Genomic DNA, 20047 nt, shown 5'->3' with positions numbered 1-20047 from the left:
GGTTTCAGCAAACAATGCACTAACTACACTCATTAGTGTTCCTTATTGGTGAATCTCCACTTGTCAAACTGGATTGCTGGATTCTCAGGAACATCATGCACCGAGCTGGGGAATGGTTTGTTGCTGTGAGATTTCTGGCAGACAACCGTTTTATCATGATCCCGTTAGCCCAGAGGGGGAGCTCAAGCTGATTTGCATGCAAATTGATCTCTAACCCATCAACAACTTAAATTTACATAGTGCATTTGAATTTGTTATTAGCTTAACTAATAGTCTCAAGGCCTTCCAGGGTGGCTTTCAAAGAATTGCGAGAGTCCCTCTGATTTTAAAGCTAGGACTGAAATAAAATTAAGTCCCAAACCTTTCAGAGGTCATGAAATGTGTGGCAAAGTAGAGTGGATGATTGGCCTACAGCCCTGGTGGGCAGAGGCCAGAACACCTGGGGTTCCCATGAGCCATTCTCCATCAGCCCGCAACCTGTGTGGGCGCCTCAGCCGCTAAGCCTCTCGCTTGCCTGCCACCGTGGTCACCTTCCTTGTAAGGTTGTCTCCCATACTTTTCTTTCTCAACAGCGGGGGCGTGGGGGGGAGAGGGGGCGTGTTCTCTGTTTCTGGTTCCCTGTGCTGGTTCACTACTTCCATGGCATCTGCCATGCCTCGAGGTGTGCAGCCCAGTATAGGTGTTGATATCTTGGGTGCAGGATTACAAAAAAAAAATCCTTTAACAAGCTTTTTTAAAGTCTGTTCGGAGCTATTGGCGCAAGATATGGGCTTTAGGACCCTGCGGAGCAGCACTTTCTCCGCTCTCCGGGGTCTGCACCAGCATCAGTGCTGCCAATACAGCAGCTCCGGCAGTGCTGCCATTTTCTTTCAAAGCAGATGTTTTTGGACGTGCAGATGTTTACACTTTACACCAACTTCCCCTACACTTAATACAAAAACACGTGGAATCTTGTGTTTTAATGAGTTCACCTTGTTCTTCTAAACTCGAGAGAGCAAAAGTTGCTCAGCTCAACCTTTCATCCTTGAACTGCCCAGGAATCTGTCAACCATTGGACAAGTACTTAAGTGAGTGCAGGGAGCGGTTGTGTTCGGCACATGATGACGGAAGGTTTAATTTAAATAAGGAAGGCGGGGAGAGTCGAGGTGGAACTGATCAGGCTGCACTTGATATCAGACAAATGCAAAGTGTCCCGGCAGTCTTTGACTTAGCAAACTGAATGTTCGTCTGTGTGGAAGTAATGACAGTTACATTTTTTTTTAAAAAAAAGCAGGTGTGGTTAAAAGATCTGAAGTCAAACCAGAAAATGGTGGAGATAATCAGGAGTTAGAATTTTAGATCAGAAAGGAAGAAAGGTAGCTTTGTGTTGGAACTTCCCGGCGTTCAGTCTTGTTGCTAGTTGCCAGTACTTGTTAAAAATCCTCCTCCAGATGTAGCTGAGACTTTGGGAACTTCTTCCTTCTCCCCTTCGACATGAGCTCCCAAGATCGTTGTCTAAAGAGGGCGCATAAAAATCATCAAGGACCCCATTCCACCCCGCACACAGGATCTTTCAGCTGCTCCCGCTGGGGAAGAGATCCAGGAGGATCAGAGCCAGCGCCACCAGGCTGAGGATCAGCTTCTTCCCAAAGGCAGTGAGAATCCTGAACGATCAAAGGAACTGCTCACACTGACCCTTCGAGACTCTCATATTCATGAAACAATATTTATTTATATAGATGAAATAGGTGTCCTTCATCTGTATTGTTTGTTTGTATGTGTCCCAAGGACCTCACTGCCACGTCCCAGCTTGCTTGGCCACGGCACACGAACCATGGGTGTAAAGGGTGGGGCCAGTACTGCGCGCACTGCACTCCACCTAAAAGCTCCTTTGCGCAGGCCCGAGGACAGGTCCACGTCCTCCCCCTCCACGCAACCGTGTCTGCCTGTCCCGCATCGGACTTGTCAGCCACCAACGAGCCTGCAGCTGACGTGGACATTTTACCCCCTCCATAAATCTTCGTCCGCGAAGACAAGCCAAAGTGTTATATATGTGTGTAAATAAGAACTACATTTCCCAGCGTGCAATGTATACAGTTCAGGAAATAAAATGCTACCTTCTGCTTGCTTTGGAGAGGGAGTTAAAAAAATAAATGCCAATAAGTTGTCATAAACTTTTAATGTGTAAGCAAGATTAGGTGTGATTTATTTAGAGACTGTTCACATGGCTTGTTGATAAATTAATTTACTCACCCACAAAGTCATGGAGCAGGTCCTTGATGAGATAGGTGCCCAACAATAGCATAAGCCACAGCCACGACCACCAAGGTAAAAGGATGGTGACCCGAGGCTTGTTCAGTAACTGGTTGTCGGAGAACGAGTACTGAAAGAGATGCTCTATTGTCACTGGTGGAGCATTCACAGGTGCACTGTAATCGCCCTCTTCCTAACCCAGCAAACTATCCACCTTTGTTGTCATCTCTACCGATCTTTGTACCAAATTCGTTGACATCTTCATAATGGGTAAAATATGAGCAAGAAAAATGATCCAATCTTTGAACGCCATCCGTTACAAAGGGTCATAGTACCATGGAGGGGAGGCCACCCCGGCGGCAGATTGTGCACTGTGTAATGCTGCAGGTCCTGCCTCCTTTTACATAGCAATCTGGTATCCTGGGTTGCTATGTAAAAGGTTGTACTGACCCGGCTTTTCTTGGTTCAGGGTGAATGACCTGACCTAGCTTCACACACCTATTAAGTGGGATCTCTGTGTAAAAGGGGTATCTGCTTTCTACCTGCAAGATCATGTTTATATGCACAGCCAAGGTTGCATGGATCCTGCGCCTCATGACTTTCTGAATGATTCTCTCATGAGGGACCTTGTCAAATCCATACAGGCCACACCTAATACCTTACCTTCATCAATTTCTTTTGTTACCTTCTCAAAAAACTCATTTAGGCTCGTGAGGCATGACCTTCCCTTCTCAAAACCCTGCTGACTATCCTTGAGCAGACTGGAGTTCTCCAAACGCTCCTAGATCCTATCCTTAACCCTCTCCATTACTTTACACACCCCTGATGTAAGACTCACTGGTCTATAATTCCCAGGATTCTCCCTATTACCTTTTATAAACCAGGGGACTACATTTGCCATTCTCCAATCCTCCAGCACCTATCCTACGGCCAAAGAGAACTCAAGATCATAGCTGCTGCCCCAACTATCTTTTCTCTCACTTCCCACAGACACCTGGGGTAGATCATGTCCAGCCCCAGGGACTTATCAATCTTCATGTTTCTAAGAAGATCCAACACTTCCTCTTCCTTAATCTCGAAACTGACCAGCACACAGGCCTGTTCAATTTCAACCTCACCATTATCAATATCCTTTTGTCTTATGAATACTAAACCAATGTATTCATTTAGGACCTCCCCAACCTCCTCCGCCTTCAGGCACCTGTTGTCTCCTTTATCCTTTAGTGGCCCCACCTTCATTCTCATCCCTTCTGTTCTTCACGGTACGCATAGAACACCTTGTGGTTCTCCTTAATCGTACAATCCAAGGCCTTCTCATGTCCCCTTTGAGATCTCATGTCCTTTCTTAAGCTGCCTCCTGGCTACCATATACCATGAGCTCTTCCTGCTTCCTTAACATATGCTTCCTTCTTCCTCTTGTCTAGTTGCCTGACCTGTTTCATCAGCCATGATTCCCTTTTCCTACCATCTTTTCCCTGTCTCAGTGGGATAAACCTATCCTGAACCCAGTACAAGTGGTCCCTAAACTCCCTCCACGTTACCTCTGTGCTTTCACCCTTAAACATCAGTTCCCAATTTCCTCTCGCTAGTTCCTGCCTCATCCCTTCGTAATTAGCCCTTCCCCAGTTTGACGGTTTATATCCTTTTCCATAACTATGTTGAAGCTCAGGGAGTTGTGGTCACTCTCACCAAATGCTCCCCCACCGAGAGCTCCGCCCCTGACCAGGTTCATTCCCCAGATCCAGCCTGGCCTCTTCTCTCGTCGGCCGGTCCACAGACTGTGTCAGGAATCCTTCTTGGACACACCTGACTAATTCAGCCCCATCGATCCCTCTTGCAGTCAGGAGGTGCCAGTCTATATTAGGGACGTCGAAATCACCCGTAACTACAACCCTATATTTCCTGCACCATTCCAAAATCTGCCTGCTTATCTGCTCCTTGGGGTCCCCAGGGCTATTTGGGGGCCTACAGACTACTCCAAGTGCAGTGATGGCTCCCTTCCTCATTCTGACTTCCACCCACCTCAACTCAGTGGACCCTCCCACTTCAGCCTCCTCCCTTTCTATAGCCAGTCTTTGATGATAGTGGCTGCTTTATTGAGACATCGCCCCTTGTAAAAGGCCTCATTGAGGTGAAGGCTGATGCCTGTGATGTTGCTGGCCGAGTTCAGAACTCTCTGTAGCCTTTACATGTTCTGTACATTGGTGCCTCCTTACCAGACAGTGATGCAACCAGACAGAATACTCTTCAGGGTACAGCTGTAGAAATTTTGCACGAGTCTTTGGTGACGATGCAAATCTCCTCAAAATCCTCACGAAGTATAGCCGTGGACAAGCCTTCATATTGCATCGACCTAGAGGACCCAGGATAGATCTTTGGAGATGTTGACACCCAGGAATTTGAAGTTCTTTACCCTTTCGACTGCTGACCCCTCAATTCTCCTGATTTCCCCTCCTGAAGTCCACAGTCAGTTCCTTTGTTTTGCTAATGTTGAGTGCAAAGTTGTGACACCACTCAACTTGCTGATCTATCTCATTCCTGTACACTTCCTCATTGCTGTTTATGAATCTGCCATCAACTATGGTATCAATGAAAAATATTTGGATGGTATTTGAATCTCGAGTGTAACAGTTGGGTGTTCGAGATGCCCATTGACTTGCTTGGACTTGGTTAGGATAATTGAGTTCTGTATTCTCAACCCAGTCACCACAAGAGAATATTTTAAATTTAAATATCAAAGGCATAGCCAAAAGTGTCTTGCCATTTTACTCTTTTTTAAATGTCCATATTTTGAGCAAATAACATGGAGCGAGGCTGTCATGGTACTATTTCTAACTGCATCATGTGTCTGCAGTTCATTCTCAATGTCTTGCCAATGGTTTAGTGTGCCCACACATGCTACTTGCAACTCTGATGTCTGTAGTGAAGCAAAATGATTTATTTTGGCAACTTTCTCTTTGCTCCCATAGATGCTGACCCATGCTGGGCGGTAGGGTGCTGGGTCCAACAGCTCTATAGTACCTGACAAATGCTGTTCTTTGTCAGGTGGGTGGGTGGGGAGTTGTGCGCGTGTTTGTGTTCTATTTTGTGTGTGGGTGTTCATATGTTGCTCTGTGTGTGTGTGTATGTGTAAGATTACAGAAATACCCTTGCTTTGTAACATCAGTGTCCTCAATCGCTTTATAGCCAACCATTATTATTTGCAAAACTACACTGCTAGTATCAGGAAATTCCACAAACTTCAGTGTGAATAGTAACTCAATAATCCGATTTTTTATTTTTTTTTTTGTAAAGTTGATTGAGTGATAAGGATTGGTCTTAAGGAAAAGAACTCCCCTGTATTGGCAGTGGGCACCATTCAAGCACAACCTCTGTTCAGTACCTCGGCTGATTTAAAAAAAAGAACATTCCCCATATCTGCCCACCTTACCTGAAGAGCTTGGTGGATATTTTGGGTCAGACCCTGATGCAGGGCCTTGATGTAAACATTGACCATCTTCTTCCCCCACAGATGCTGCTTGACCTGCTGTGTTCCTGCACCTGTTCTCCAGATCCACAGTGTCCGTAGGAGGTAAAGATATATCACCGACGTTTCGGGCCTGAACCCTTCCTCAAGGTATCTCCTATTTACCTCCTACGGACACTGAGATCTGCTGAGTTCCTCCAGCATTTCTGTGTTTTGACTACAATCACAGGGTCTGCAGACTTTCATGTTTCACTCCAGGAACTAGAGGGCATGGGTTAAGGTTGGAAGGGGAGTAGTTTTAGGGGGAATTTCCTCACACAGAGGGTGGTGGGAGTTTGGAATGAGTTGCCAGATGAAGTCGTGAATGCAGGCTCAGTTTTAACATTTAAGAAACATTTGGACGGGTATATAGATGGATGGGAGAGCTATGGAGGGATATGAACTGGGTGCAGGTCAGTGGAACTAAGCAAAGTAATAGTTCAGCACAGACTAGGAGGGCCGAAGGGCCTGTTTCGATGCTGTAGTGTTCTATGGTTCTACATTTCATCATCATCTGTGAACTGCAGTCCACAGCTAAGAGTCAGAGGTTAAGCCCAAAGGCAGGCCTCTCAGCCCACTGAGTCCATACTGACCGTCTTTTAGCCAGTTACACCATCTCCATTAATCCCATTTTATTCATGGTGGCACATAGCACCGAAGCCCTTTGGCCCAAATCATCTGTGCCAATCCAGGTTGCCTCGTTGACTTCAACTTGGCCCATATCCTTCTGAACCTTTCCTATCCGTGGCTCTCAAAATATCCTTTAAATGATAGATTTGTACCTGCCTCCACCTCTTCCTCTTGTATCTTGTTCAAATAACCCATCACCCTCTGGGTGGGGAAAAATTGCTCTTCAGGTTCCATTCACCTTTCACCTTTTCTCCAGCATTAAACTCCCCTACCTTGAGGAAAGGCAATTACATTATCTATGTCCTTCATGATTTTATAAACCTCTAGTCTTCCCATTAAAATGAAGCCAACTAGAGTATAACTTGGCTGCGATAGATGTGAAAAATTGCATTACAACAGTAAACACACAAAGAATTAACAGGTAGTTTGTTGCATGTGAGAACATCAAGCTGCAGTCAGAGAATGAGCAATTCACGGTCAGGAAGAGAAGTCAAACATAACGTGAGGTCAAAAGAAAAACCTCATAAAAGAGCAGTCGCAGATTCAGCAAAGAACCAATGAGGAAAGGAAAAGTAGAAAATGCAAGTAATGAAGAACAGTTAAAAACAGACAGTGAAGGCTTCCAGTCGGTTGATTCCTTACAGATTGGATCGAGAGAAATTTATTGAGGAATTGAAAAACAAGACCGAGAAATCAAACCAATATTTTCTGAAGAGATAGGATATCTAGAAAGTGTGGACACTGGTTGGAGAGAGAACGAGGAGCTGAAATAAATCGGCATTAATTAACAATTAAAAAAAAGGGCTCGAGTCATCGATAAGAGTGAAAGTCCCCAGACCGAGGATGATTATGGGAATGAAAGGGTTATTGTAGGAGGAGCGTTTGTCAGCTCTCAGCCTGTACTCGTTGGAATTTAGGAGGATGGGGTTGGGGGGGGGTGGGGTCTCATTGAAACATTCCGAATATTGAAAGGCGTGGACAGAGTAGATATAGAAAGGTTGTTTTCCATGATGGGAGAGTCTAGGACAAGAGGGCACAACGACAGGATTGAAGGGTGTCCACTTAGAACAGCGATTTAAATTTTTAGACATAAAGCACAATAACAGGCCATTTTGGCTCACGTGTCTGTGCCGCCCACTTTACATCTCATTAATCTCCATCCCTGGTATGTTTTGAACGGTGGGAGGAAACCGGAGCCCCCGGGGAAACCCATGCAGACATGGGGAGAACGTACAAACTCCTTACAGCCAGCGTGGGATTCAAACCTTGGTCCTGATCGCTTTCACTGTAACAATGTTGCACAAACTGCTATGTTAATGGTGTTGTGGAAGAATTTCTTTTTTCAGAAGGTTGTGATTCTGTGAAATTTGTTACCACAGGTGGTTTTGGAGACCGGCTCATTTGGTGCATTTAAGGCAGAGATTGATAGGTTCTTGATTGGCCAGGGGATCAACGGTTATGGGGAGAGGGCCGGGCAGTGGGGCTGAGTGGGGAAATGGGTCAGCTCGTGATTAACTGGTGGGGACAGACTCAATGGGCTGAATAGCTCCTTCGTCTTATGGTATTACATCTCAAAGTTTGGAAAGAGATGTTACTGATAGTGAATCACTAGTTAGTGACATGATACCAATGCTACCACTTTCCAGCAACCACTGCAAGTTAATCTGTAGGTGATGATTATGAGAAGATATGGCAGTACTGCCATAAAGATGTCTTGTAATCATATACGGCCTTAGTGAGAATGCACTTGGAGGTCTCTTACCAAATATTGTTATGGGTCAAGGCGAAGGAAATGATTGTGGACTTCAGAAGGACCTCTGCACATTAATAGCTCGGTAGTGAAAAGTGTGGCGAGCACCAAGTTCCTTGGAGTCCATTTAAAAAGTGACCTCTCCTGGACACAATACATCTCCTCAGTGGTCAGGAAGTCATAACAGCGAATATACCTCCTGAGAAGACTGAGGCAGACAGGGCCACCATCCTGTCAACTTTCTACAGGAGCTCTATTGAGAGCATCCTGGCTGGGTGCATCTCAGTGTGGTACGCTTGGTGTAGGACATCAGATCGGAGGTCAATCCACAGGACTATTATACTGGCAGATAGGATCACTGGGGTCTCCCTTCACCCCATCGACATCATCTACCAGGATCGTTGTCTGAAGAGGGCGCGCAAAATCATTGGGAACCCTTTCCACCCCGCACGTAGAATCTTTCAGCGGCTCCCGTCGGGGAAGAGATCCAGGAGGATCAGCCAGGAGGATCAGCCAGGGTGAGGAACAGCTTCTCCCCACGGACAGTGAACGACTGATGAACTGCTCATACAAACCCTCTGTGACTCTACTCTTAATTTAACAATAATTATTGTAATATGGCGTATACGTTATATATATCATTTGTCTGTGTGTTATGTCTGTATGTTGTTTGCGGTGTGCTGGAGCGAGGACCGGAGATTGCTGTTTTGTTGGGTTGTACTTGTAGAATCGGGTGATAAATAAATGAGCTTGAACTCGATTTCTGGTTTGGGAATTGTCTGAGCGAAGTGACCCTGCCCATTTCCTTCAGAACTCAGTAGGATGAGTGGTGATTTCATTGAAACAAGCAGATCCCTTCTGGATGCTGATGGTACACGTGATCGAGGATCACTGTCTCAAAGGAAGGGATCAGAAGCCACTTCCTGATCCAGATTCTGGGTGGCACAGTTAGCTTAGCGGTTAGCGCGGCGCTGTTACAGCACCAGCGGCTCAGGTTCAAATCCTGCACTGTCTGTAAGGAGTTTGTACCTTTTCTCCATGTCTGCGTGAGTTTCCTCCCACCCTTCAAAACTTAGGTTAGTTGGGGTATTTGGGTGGCATGGGCTTGTAGGCCGGAAGGGCCTGTTACTGAGCTGTACATCTAAATTAAATTAATTTTAAAAAATTAAGTTCTGGTGAATCTTTGGAATTGTACACTGGCTGTGGGACCTCTATTTCTGAATGCATTCAGAACAGGGTTTGATTCTCCCAATCTTTAGGATTTTATCAGTGGGGCAGGGTCAGTTCAGGAAAGCAGCTCTGAAGTCTGAGGTCAGGCGTGATCTTCTTGTATATGGAAGTTGGGAGATTGTTGAAGATTGAAATAGCCGGCACCTCTGCTGCCTTGACTTGAATCCAGCTCCTCTCTTGATTTCTCCAGTGGGTTTCATTGTTGTCAGATCTGAGTTATTTTGGGCATGGAGAAGCATGTTATCACTGCTTGGAATCCTGATGAGTGCGGTTCTGGACCACAAACAAATGGAAGTCATTAGGTTTGTCTCATGGACCAGAAACTGATTTACAATCAGATGCAGAGTTGCAATGTACAGTGTGTTTTGCGATCTGATGTTTTGTTGTTGGAAGTTATGTGATTGATTTACCATTGCTGGTTGTTAGAATCCCACTCCTGGACTCCAGATTGCTGGGTATTCCAGAGCATGTGCTGGGTGGATGATTGTTGCTGCTCTCTCAGTAGATGCACTCAGTAGTGGAGAGGGTTTACCCTGTGATGTACTATGGCTGTGTTCACTAACTTTTGCCAGGCCTTTTTTTCACACTCAGGGGTATTGGTGTCCCCATACCAGGCTGTGATGCAGCAGGTCAGGACCTTTTCCACCACATCTCTGTAGAAGTTTGCTTTGTTATAAAATCAGATATGGTAGAGAGCAAATAATTTGTGCTGACAATCTTGTGTATCTTGACAATAAGTTCATAATGCAAAAAAAACCTTTCTTTTTTTTCTTCCCTATCATCAAAGAAAATGCTGTGGCCTAAAGGGTTCACCTTCAACTTTCCCATCGAAAACAAAAATGTCAGTGATGCTGGAGTGGCTGCAAAGGCTGATGACGTGGACCCAGGAGAGCAGAGGGCGGAGACACAATGCTCTTCCAAAGGGTTCAACTGCCCAATCATGAAGTCAGAGGCTCTGGACAGGCATTAAATGGCCGATTAGAGGAGGCGACAGTGTTTCTAAACTAAAATCCTGCAACCACGGGTCTGTGCCCAAGATGGCAGTGCCTGTGCTCAGTGGCGGCCATGAGGGGTTGCAGACTCCAGGCAGCAATGGACCAGCACGGGGCACCAGAAGTGGGGAGAATGCCTCTGTTGAGAAAGAGAGCCAGAGGAGACGACCCAACAGGATGGCAGCGAATGAGCGAGGGGTTCATTGGCTGAGGGACCCACACGGGCTGCAGGCGACTTGAGGTCAGAGAATCCGCATGGGCCATGGGCTGCTGGAGACTGGCTTATGGGAACCAGGTATGGGAGCCGGGACTCAAGATGGTGCTGAGGGCAAGAAGGGTTTCCAAAAGGCCTTGGGCACTGAAGGCTTCCATATTGTATTGGAGGTTTGGATCTGGAACTCGGGTGGCCGATGGATCGAACAGGAGTCTGTGGGGTTGCAGGGGCTGCGGGAGGGCTGGAGGCGAATCCATGGACACTCAGTGACTCTGAAGGGACTTTCTTTGCCTCTCTTTCTCTCGTTCTGTCAGGGATACTGGGCAAGATAATGGCAACTCTTTGCCTTATGGCAAGAAGAAGGCAATTTCATGTAATATAACATGTTCTGTACAATAAAGGAATATTGACTGAATTTCTGGAGGCAGTTAATTGGCAGGTGCCAGACAGACAAGAGAAGGTGGGGCCAGTTGGAGAAAAGTGAATCGTACTGGGTGAAGTAGCAGCCTGCTGTGGGGAGGTGGGGGGGTCAGTGGAGACAAAAGCGTCAACCCTCCTTTTGCTCCCACTGATGGTGCTCGACCCACTGAGGGTCTCCAGCAGAGTGTGTTTTTCATCTTCAGTACCTTGTGTTGATTGGAATCAGTTGGTGGCACGTTTTCTTCTGAAACTGGAGTTCATGAGTTCAAGCCACAATCTGCAGGCTTGTGGTGGAAGTCAGACTGATGTGCCAATCGTACAGTGGAACAATGCATCATTGCAAGTGCTATAGGCCTGGGGGCAAACTAACAAATAGCTTTAGCACCATAAAGGACAAGATGGAGTTTCCTAATGCCCTGGGCAACATCTGTTGAACCAACTATGCCAAATATTCAGATACTGTATGGAGAGGGTTCAGAGAGGATTCACAAGAGTGATCCCTGGAATGAAGGGATTAGCATATGAGGAACATATATGACGTCTCTTGGTCTGGACTCCTTGGAATTCAGAAGAATGAAGGGGAACCTCAGAAGCATTTTGAATGTTGAAAGGCCTGGACAGAGTAGATGTGGGAAGGCTGCTTCCCATGGTAGGGAAGTCTTGGACAAGATGGCACAACTTCAGGATTGAAGGACACCTATTTAAAACAGAGATGCAGAGGTATTTCTTTATCCAGAGAGTGGTGACCCTTTGGAATTTGCTGCCAGAGGCAGCTATAGAGACCAGGTTGTTGGGTGTCTTTAAGGCAGTGTTTGGTGGGTATCTGAATAGTCAGGGTATCAAAGATCATGAGGAGAATGGAGAATGGAATGGAGGAGCAGACTGGATGGGCTGAATGGCCTACTTCTTTTCCTATATGCTCTTATTTGAAAAAAAGAATGTGGGAAGGTTGATTTCTTGACGATGGTTTGTGCACCCAAATTCACAGACTTTCAGTTTGCCTCTTGAAGTACGCAGCTTATGAACTGTCTGGAACATAGTTGGAGTTTCTGGTTAAATGTTGCTTTTTCTCCCTCCCTTTTTCTTTCTGACATGTATTCACAGATCCTGTATCCATGCACCGTGTATCTACCATAATATTTACATGAGGCAACAACGCATCCGTGAGCTGAGTAATCTGGTGCCGGGCATCGCAGCCCCGTGCACAGGTGTGTTTGCTAGCTCTGTTAGCCTAAGGACAGCGTTCTCTTGCCTCTTGTCAGGGGCCACTTGTTTTCTGGGAAAATCAAAGCCTTGAGTTTTTATGTTGTGACAGAAAAAGCACATCGGGAATTATCAGAGAGATTCCAAATTGGCAAAGCTTCCAAAAAAAAGTGTTTTTTTTTTCAAGGGAGTCCACAAAAGCTCTTTTTCTCATATTCCATTCTTTATCTATCTCCTGAGATTTTTATTTGAAGTTAGTGCAAAACAAAATCTGTCAGTGGGCTTGTGTTGTCCCACATACATTGGAGAAAGAACTAATTAATGAAACTTGTATTGTCTGTAGATATGGCAGGGAGCCAGGTTGTGAACTCCCCACATCCCCCATGATTAACTCTTTACAGGGCTTTGTTCCAGAGCATCCTGTAATTCCAGGGTTATTCCTGGTGAGTGTCGATGAAAGAAAGATTAAAACCTTGCATTATTGCACGATGTTCACAGCCAATTCAAGATTCCTCCATTGCCATGTACTCAACCTTCCACTCCAACTGCCCAGTCCGACTGCCCTCAGCTCCACACGGGCTCTAAGCAACCTGTAAATGGAGCGAACTGTGGTCTTATTTAAAAATTCTGTGACCATCCCAAGATGGCGGCGTCCGTCATTGGAAGCAGCCACGAGGGGTTGCGGACTCGGGGAAGGAGAGGACTGACGCATGGCTCCAGAAAACGGGGAAAACACATCCCATTTGATAAGGAGAAGCAGAGGAGATGATCCAAGGGATAGTGACCATGGCAGCAGAACAGTGAGAGATTCAGCAGCTGAAAAACTCACAGGCGGTGGCATGTTGTGGCGACTTGAGGCGAGAAACTCACGCTGGCTGCTGGCTACTGCGGTCGAGGGAGTCACACCAGGCGACGGTGGACAGCTGGAGATGGGCTCGAGAATGGGTGCCAGGTATTGCAACCGGGATGTGAGACTGCACTGAAGGTTTCCTGATCACGTCGGCGGCTGAGATCTGGAGAGCTTGGGCTGCGCTGGGCGGCTGCAGCAGCTGCGGCAACGCCGGAGGTAAATACATAGACACTCAGCGATCCTGAGGGGACTCTCTTTTGCTACCCTTTCTCTGACTGTAAGAGAGGCTTCAGGCAATTTATGCTGGTGGCAAATCTGTCTGCCTTATGGCAGGTGAAAGCAAGTTCAGTGTAATATTGCACTGTCTTTATTACATGTCAATAAAGGAATCTTGAAACATCAGCAAAACTAAGGGACTGATTGTGAACTTCAGGAGGGGGAAATCAGGAGAACGTGAACCCTGGGGGGCAAACATCTTCAGTGGCTTGTCCTGGTCTCCTCACACTGATGCAAGAGCCAAGGAAGTTCCCCAGGTCTTCTACTTCCTCAGATGCACAAGGAAATTGGGAAAGTCACCAGCATCCCTATCTCCATTTCCAGATGCATTACTGTGTGGGACGGGAACTGTTCTGCCCAAGACCATAAGAGACGGCTGAGAGTTGCAGTGTGCAACACTGATTCATTGGGAGCAAGAGGTAGAAAGGAATTTTAAACCCCTGGAATTTTTTTTAACAGTGCAAATGATATAATGAAAATGATTAAAAATTCGGAGCCCAAAGCAAATTATTTCCACTTTAAGATGAGGAGCCGATGATAGTTGAAACATCAGATATTTTGAACTGAGAGCAGACAAGTTGTCAAGCAGTAGAATTTAAATTTGGTTAAAAATGGGGCAATTGATGTGCGTGAAATTCAATTCAAGCTGTTAAATGCATGGCAATGTTAGGCATTTGGGATGAATAACCTGCTTCTGTAATTCTGGGTACAAGTAAAGACAGCTACATACGAAAGCTTTGGAACCATCCGATCTGTGGTGTCACACTCGGACCGTTCTCCAGTGTAGACAGCTCAGCTGTATGCCTATCCCACACTACTAAACAAAGCTGCCTGTATGAAACTCTGCTGGGCGAGCTCTCTGTGGACCTGTGGCTCCTCAGTCATGTCGGCCTTATTGTTAAACTGTCATCTTTTCTCTTCATAAATTCCTTGACAAAATCTTCAAGATATGTTACTGGATCTCAGCGACCTGTTGCAGGTACGTACTGTGTGAAGAAACACTGGAAATATGTTTGCTTATCCTGTTTTCTTTATTCTTTGGTACCAGTTGAGATATTTCCCTACACTGCCTGCAATATTTTGTTATCTTTGGGAAAATGAAGGAGCAGGTAAGGTGTGACGTGCAAAACATGATCTGCTAGCAGCCATTCTCAACCTTATTTTGGCCATGGCCTCCTGGGGTCTCTGCTCAAAGTTGATGGGCCCCCTTCCCTGTGAAGCCGTCAAGTTTTGATTTCTTCCGTACAGCTCCCCTACCGACTAAAAAATATTTTATGATTTCAGTCCGTGGCCCCTCTCAAATGTGTTTTGTGGCCCCCAGGGAGTACCCTATGTCCCGCGTTGTGCAGAAGGACCTCGGTGAGTCAAGCAACATCAGTGGGAGGAAAGGCATGGTCAGGGTTTCAGGCCAAGATCCTGCAGCAGGACTCTGAGTGGAGAGGGAAGATAGCAAGTAATAGAGGAAGGGTTGGGTGAGAGGGGTCAGTAGATAGGGGCACACACTCTGCCCGCAGTAGCTCCAAGCTGCCAGTTGCAAGCGATTCCCACACCCGCCTGTCCATCCTCTGCTTTCTTCATGGCCAGTGTGAGGCCCAGTGCTAGCCAGAGGTACAACAATTGCAGATAACCCTTTTATTCTGTGCTCCCCTCTTTCTCTCTCTCTCTCTCTCTCTCTCTCTCTCTCTCTCTCTCCTTCCTATTCATAAGACATAGGAACAGAAACAGGCCATTCAGCCCATCAAGTCTACTCTGACATTTAACCATGAGCCGATCCATTTTCCCACCTTGCCACACTTCCCAGCCTTCTCCCCAGAATCTTTGATGCCCTGGCCCATCAAGAATCTATCAGTCTCTGCCAAAGTCTTGGCCTTCATAACCGCCCATGGATCCACAGATTTACTACCCTCTGGCTGAAGGAAATCCTCCGCAGCTCTGTTACAATCCTGAAGTTGTGCCACCTTCAGAATCCACCTCCAGTCCTCTGGTCCAACTCTCCATCTCTCTCCCTCCTTGTTCCATCCACGATTATCCATACATTTCACCCACTGAATATCTCCCTCGCCCATCTGGTCCATCTGCATTTTACCTCTTCCCAAATCGTTCCTGTGATCACCCTGACTGATCAGCTTCCAGTGCTGGTGGCCTTAATGCTTAATATCCTACCCCCCCCACCCCACCCCCCACATAGCCTGTCTCCTCCCTGTCCTATTTATTTTCTTTTCATTGTCTGCTTCCACCTATGTCCCACCTGCCTCTGTCTCCTAACACTGCTGTCCCTTCATGCACCAGGGGTGTGTATCAGTCTGCCCTCCTTCACCTCTTCTCTGTCCGTCTATCACCTGTTGACCCCTGTCTCCCACTCCCTGCTCTTTATTCTGACGAGCTTACCTCTCCACTCTGTCCTGATGTAGGTTTCGACGATTCCTTTCTCCCCACAGATGCTACTCGACCTGTCGAGCTCCTCCAACAGTTTGTATTTTCCACCAGCTGTGGGCATCTGCTATCTCCACACAGGCTCCCTGACTTGCTGAACGTTTTCAAGTTCAAGTTCATTTATCAAGTGAAACGTGAAAGTCCGCAGACGCGTTGATTGAAGTAAAAACACAGAAATGCTGGAGGAACTCCGCCGGTCTTTTCACCGTCCAAAAAAGTAAGATATATTGTTGACGTTTCGGGCCTGAGCCCTTCTTTAAGGGATAAGAAACTTGAATGAAACTTCTTATTCCTTGAAGAAGGGATTAGACCCAAAACGTCAACACTATCTTTACTTTTTTTGGACGGTGAAAAGACTGGCGGAGTTCCTCCAGCATTTCTGTGTTTTAACAAGTTTATTTATCATCTGATTGTACCAGTACAACCCGACGAAACAGTGTTCTCCTGTCCTCAGGGCAAACACAGAGACAACACACGTACAGACAAACGATACATATACTCAGAACTTATCTACATTTCTTGTATACACATGTTAAAATTAAATATTCTTCATAAATAGTAGAATTACAGTGAGTTGTTTCAGTCACTCATCAGTCTCGCTGCCCGTGGGAAGAAGCTGTTCCTCAGCCTGGTGGTTCTGGCTCTGATCCTCCTGCATCTCTTCCCCGATGGGAGCAGCTGAAAGATGCTGTGTGCAGGCTGGTGGGATCCTTACTGATTTTGCAACCTCTTTGAATAACTAGACAATTCTATAACAATTCCTCTGTTATATCAAGGGTTTGATGAGAATGCTTTATCCAGCAGATTTTTTTAGTTGCACTCTGTAGTTTATGTGCATAAGAAACCTTTATTTATTGCCCACCTATCCCTATGATAAACTGGTACCTCGAACCACTACAGTTAATGTATCCCACAGTGCATTGGGGAAGGCGATCAAGGTTTAGATGCAACAAAGAAGAATTTGCATTACATTTTCAAATCAGAGTCGATCACTTGAAGTGTGTTCTTTTTATCTTTCCAGGTTTACAAGGATCATGTTTTCCTTTTATTGTAATGTAATTTAATATACATGGTATGCTTCAACTTTGGTCTGCCGTAACTAAGAGTTGCCGTGAGCATTGCCCGGCATCCCTAACAATAGGAGAAAGAGAAGCAAAAGTGAGTCCCTTCAGAATCACCAAGTGTCCGTGGATTCACCTCCACCACTCCCAACTCTGCCACCTGTCTATATCCTCTCCTGTTTGATCCGTCGGCATCCTGAGCTCCAGATCCAAACTTACAACACGATCAGGAAGCCTTCAGCGCCCGAGGCCATTTGGGTGCCCTTATTGCCCTCAGCACCCTGTCGAATCCCAGCTCCAATACCTGGTTCCAATGAGCCAGTCACCAGCAGCCCGCAGCCTGTGTGATCCTTTAGCCGTTGATCCCTAGAAGGTCTCCTGCCACGGTCACCATTCTACAGCAGAAAACATTGCAGTACAGTACAAGCCCTTCAGCCCACAATGTTGTGCTAACCCATATATAACTACCCCAAAAAATCTAAACCCTCCCTACCTCATAACCCTCCTGTATCCATGTGTCTGTCTAAGAGTCTCTTAAATGCCCCTATTGTTCCAGCCTCCACCACCACCCTTGGCAAGGCATTCCAGACACCCTCAGTGTAAAAAAAAACTTGCCCTGATGTCTCCCCTCAACCTTCCTCCCTTCACTTTGTGCACATGTCCTCTGATGTTTGCTGATCCTGCCCTGGGAAACAGGTGTGACTGTCCACCCTATCACTGCCTCTCATAATCTTGTAGACCACGATCAAGTCTCCTCTCATCCTTCTACGCTCCAGAGAGAAAAATCCCAGCTCTGCTAACCTTGCCTCATGAGACTTGTTTTCCAATCCAGGCAACGTCCTGGTCAATCTCCTCTCCACAGCTTCCACATTGTTCCTATAATGAAGTGACCAGAACCGAACACAAAACTCTAAGGACTAATATTGCCCTGTTTTTATTACATGACAATAAAGGAATCTTGATCTTGAATCTTAAGTGTGGTCTCACCAGAGATTTACAGAGCTGCAACATTACCTCATGACTCCTGAACTCAATGCCCCAACTAATGAAGCCCAGCATCCCATAGGCCTTCTTAGCTACCCTATCAATCTGTGTAGCGACCTTGAGAGATGCCTACCATTAACCATGTACTCTGCCTTCAGGTTTGATGGACCAAAATGCAGCACCTCACACTTACCCAGATTGAACTCCATTTCTCTGCACAACTCTGCTTCCTGTCTATAACCTGTTGTAACCTACAATGGCCTTCAACACTTCTGTTGCGTTTTGCGGGGGTTCGAGGTGGTGCAATCAGCAGGACCTGTGTGTATAGTCACCTTTTAGACAGCAATCACTGTCTTGCTGATGGAAGGAAGGAATGTTAGATCCGATGTCAAGAACGGTTTATCCTGGATGGTAATAAGCAGATGCATGTCCCTAGTCAAGTGCAAGATATTCTCTCACATTTTGGGAATGGCTCTGCAGAGTTAGGTAAGGCACAGAATAATCAACCTTGAACCTGCTCACAGTAGCCATAGTGTTAATGCAACTGGGTTCTGTTGAATTTCTGGTCCGTGAGGATCTTTGGATTTTGATGGTGCTTATGCCAAGGTGTGCTCAGCTCCCGCTTGTTGGAGAAGGTGGTTGTTGCTATTTGCCACTAAGTCCAAGGTTTGGATCTGGCGCTTGGGCTGTGTTGCTTTGGACTGGACTCTGTGTCTGCGGGGCAGTGGGAGCGCTGGAGGCGAATCCACTTGGTGACTCTAGGGGACCTCTCTTTTGCTTGTCTTTCTCTGACTGTAGAGGTGCTTCAGGCAATTTCTGCCGATGGCGAATCTGTCTGCCTTACGGCAGATGAAAACAAATTCCATGTAATATTGTACCATCTTTATTACCTTGAATCTTGAATGTGGTCTGGGATTTGCTGCCAGCACACACAACCTTTGCAACCCTGAGCTACTGGGAAACATTGTTAAAAAAGCCTTGATGATTTGCTGAATTATACCTTACATGCTGTAGCCCTGATCCAAGGACAAGAGAGCAATACACAACTGTACTGGAGAAACTCAGCAGGTCTTCCAGGATCCAGAGGAAGAAAAGGGTTTGGTCCTGAACCCTTTGTTGGCAAAATGGAAAAATAGGTGGACACTTGAATAAAAAGCTGGGGGGGGGAGTGGAGAGAAAAATTAGGAGAGAATAGGCTTAACTGGTAAGAAGCAATAATAGGTGAACGCAGATGAAAGGGCAGAAGATGAGAAGTGATAGGAGGACAGGGCAGAGGGGCTATTGGGAGGGGGGAGAAGGAGAAGGGGGTGGAGAAGGGGAAGGGGGTGGAGAGCTGGAGGGAGGGGGTGGAGAAGGGAGGTGGTGGGGAAGGGGGAGGGGTGGAGAAAGGGGAGGGGTGGAGAAGGGGGAGGGGTGGAGAAGGGGAGAGCTGGAGAAGGGGAAGGGGTGGAGAAGGGAGGTGGTGGGAAAGGGGGTGGAGAAGAGGAAGGTGGTGGAGAGCTGGAGAAGGGGAAGGGGGTGGGGAAGGGGGTGGAGAAGAGGGAGGGGTGGAGAAGGGGGAGGGGTGGAGAAGGGGATGGGGTGGAGAGTTAGGGAAGGGGTGGAGAAGGGGAAGGGGGTGGGGAAGGGGAAGGGGGTGGAGAAGGGGGAGGGGTGGAGAAGGGGGAGAGCTGGAGAAGGGGATGGGGTGGCGAGTTGGGGAAGAGGGTGGAGAAGGGGATGGGGTGGAGAGTTGGGGAAGGGGAAGGGGTGGAGAGCTGTAGAAGGGGAAGGGGGTGGAAAAGGGGAAGGGGTAGATAGCTGGAGAATGGGAAGGGGGTGGAGAGCTGGGGAAGGGGAGGGGGTGGAGAAGGAGATGGGGTGGAGAGTTGGAGAAGGGGAAGGGAAAGGGAAGGGGTGGAGAAGAGGAAAGGGTGGAGAGCTGGAGGAGGGGAAGGGGGTGGAGAGCTGGAGAAGGGAGGGGGTGGAGAAGGGGAAGGGGTGGAGAGCTGGAGAAGAGGGTGGAGAAGGGGGATGGGGTGGAGAGTTGGGGAAGGGGGTGGAGAAGGGGAAATGGGTGGGGAAGGGGAAGGGGGAGAGCTGAAGGGGATGGGGTGGAGAGCTGGAGAAGGGGAATGGGTGAAGAGTTGGAGAAGGGGAAGGGGTGGAGAGCTGGGGAAGGGGAATGGGGTGGAGTAGGGGATGAGGTGGAGAGTTAGAGAAGGGGAAGGGGTAGAGAAGAGGAAGGGAAGGGGAAGGGGTGGAGAAGAGGAAGGAGTGGAGAAGGG

General features: G+C 47.0%; 1 protein-coding gene across 4 annotated transcripts in view; it reads left to right on the top strand.

The window, feature by feature from the left end:
* Positions 1-20047, top strand: part of brf1b (BRF1 general transcription factor IIIB subunit b) — a 430911-nt gene that overhangs the window by 160072 nt on the left and 250792 nt on the right. The window contains exon 4 of one of the 4 annotated variants that reach the window (XM_069915762.1): positions 14250-14281. The exons of the other annotated variants lie outside the window; for them this stretch is intronic. Within the exon in view, the coding sequence (XP_069771863.1) occupies positions 14250-14281 (32 nt within the window). The remainder of the gene's footprint in view (positions 1-14249; positions 14282-20047) is intronic. 4 annotated transcript variants of the gene reach the window in all.

Source organism: Narcine bancroftii, chromosome 2 (assembly GCF_036971445.1).
Source record: "Narcine bancroftii isolate sNarBan1 chromosome 2, sNarBan1.hap1, whole genome shotgun sequence".
Lineage (NCBI taxonomy): Eukaryota > Metazoa > Chordata > Chondrichthyes > Torpediniformes > Narcinidae > Narcine > Narcine bancroftii.
This window is presented reverse-complemented; position numbering and strand designations above follow the sequence as displayed.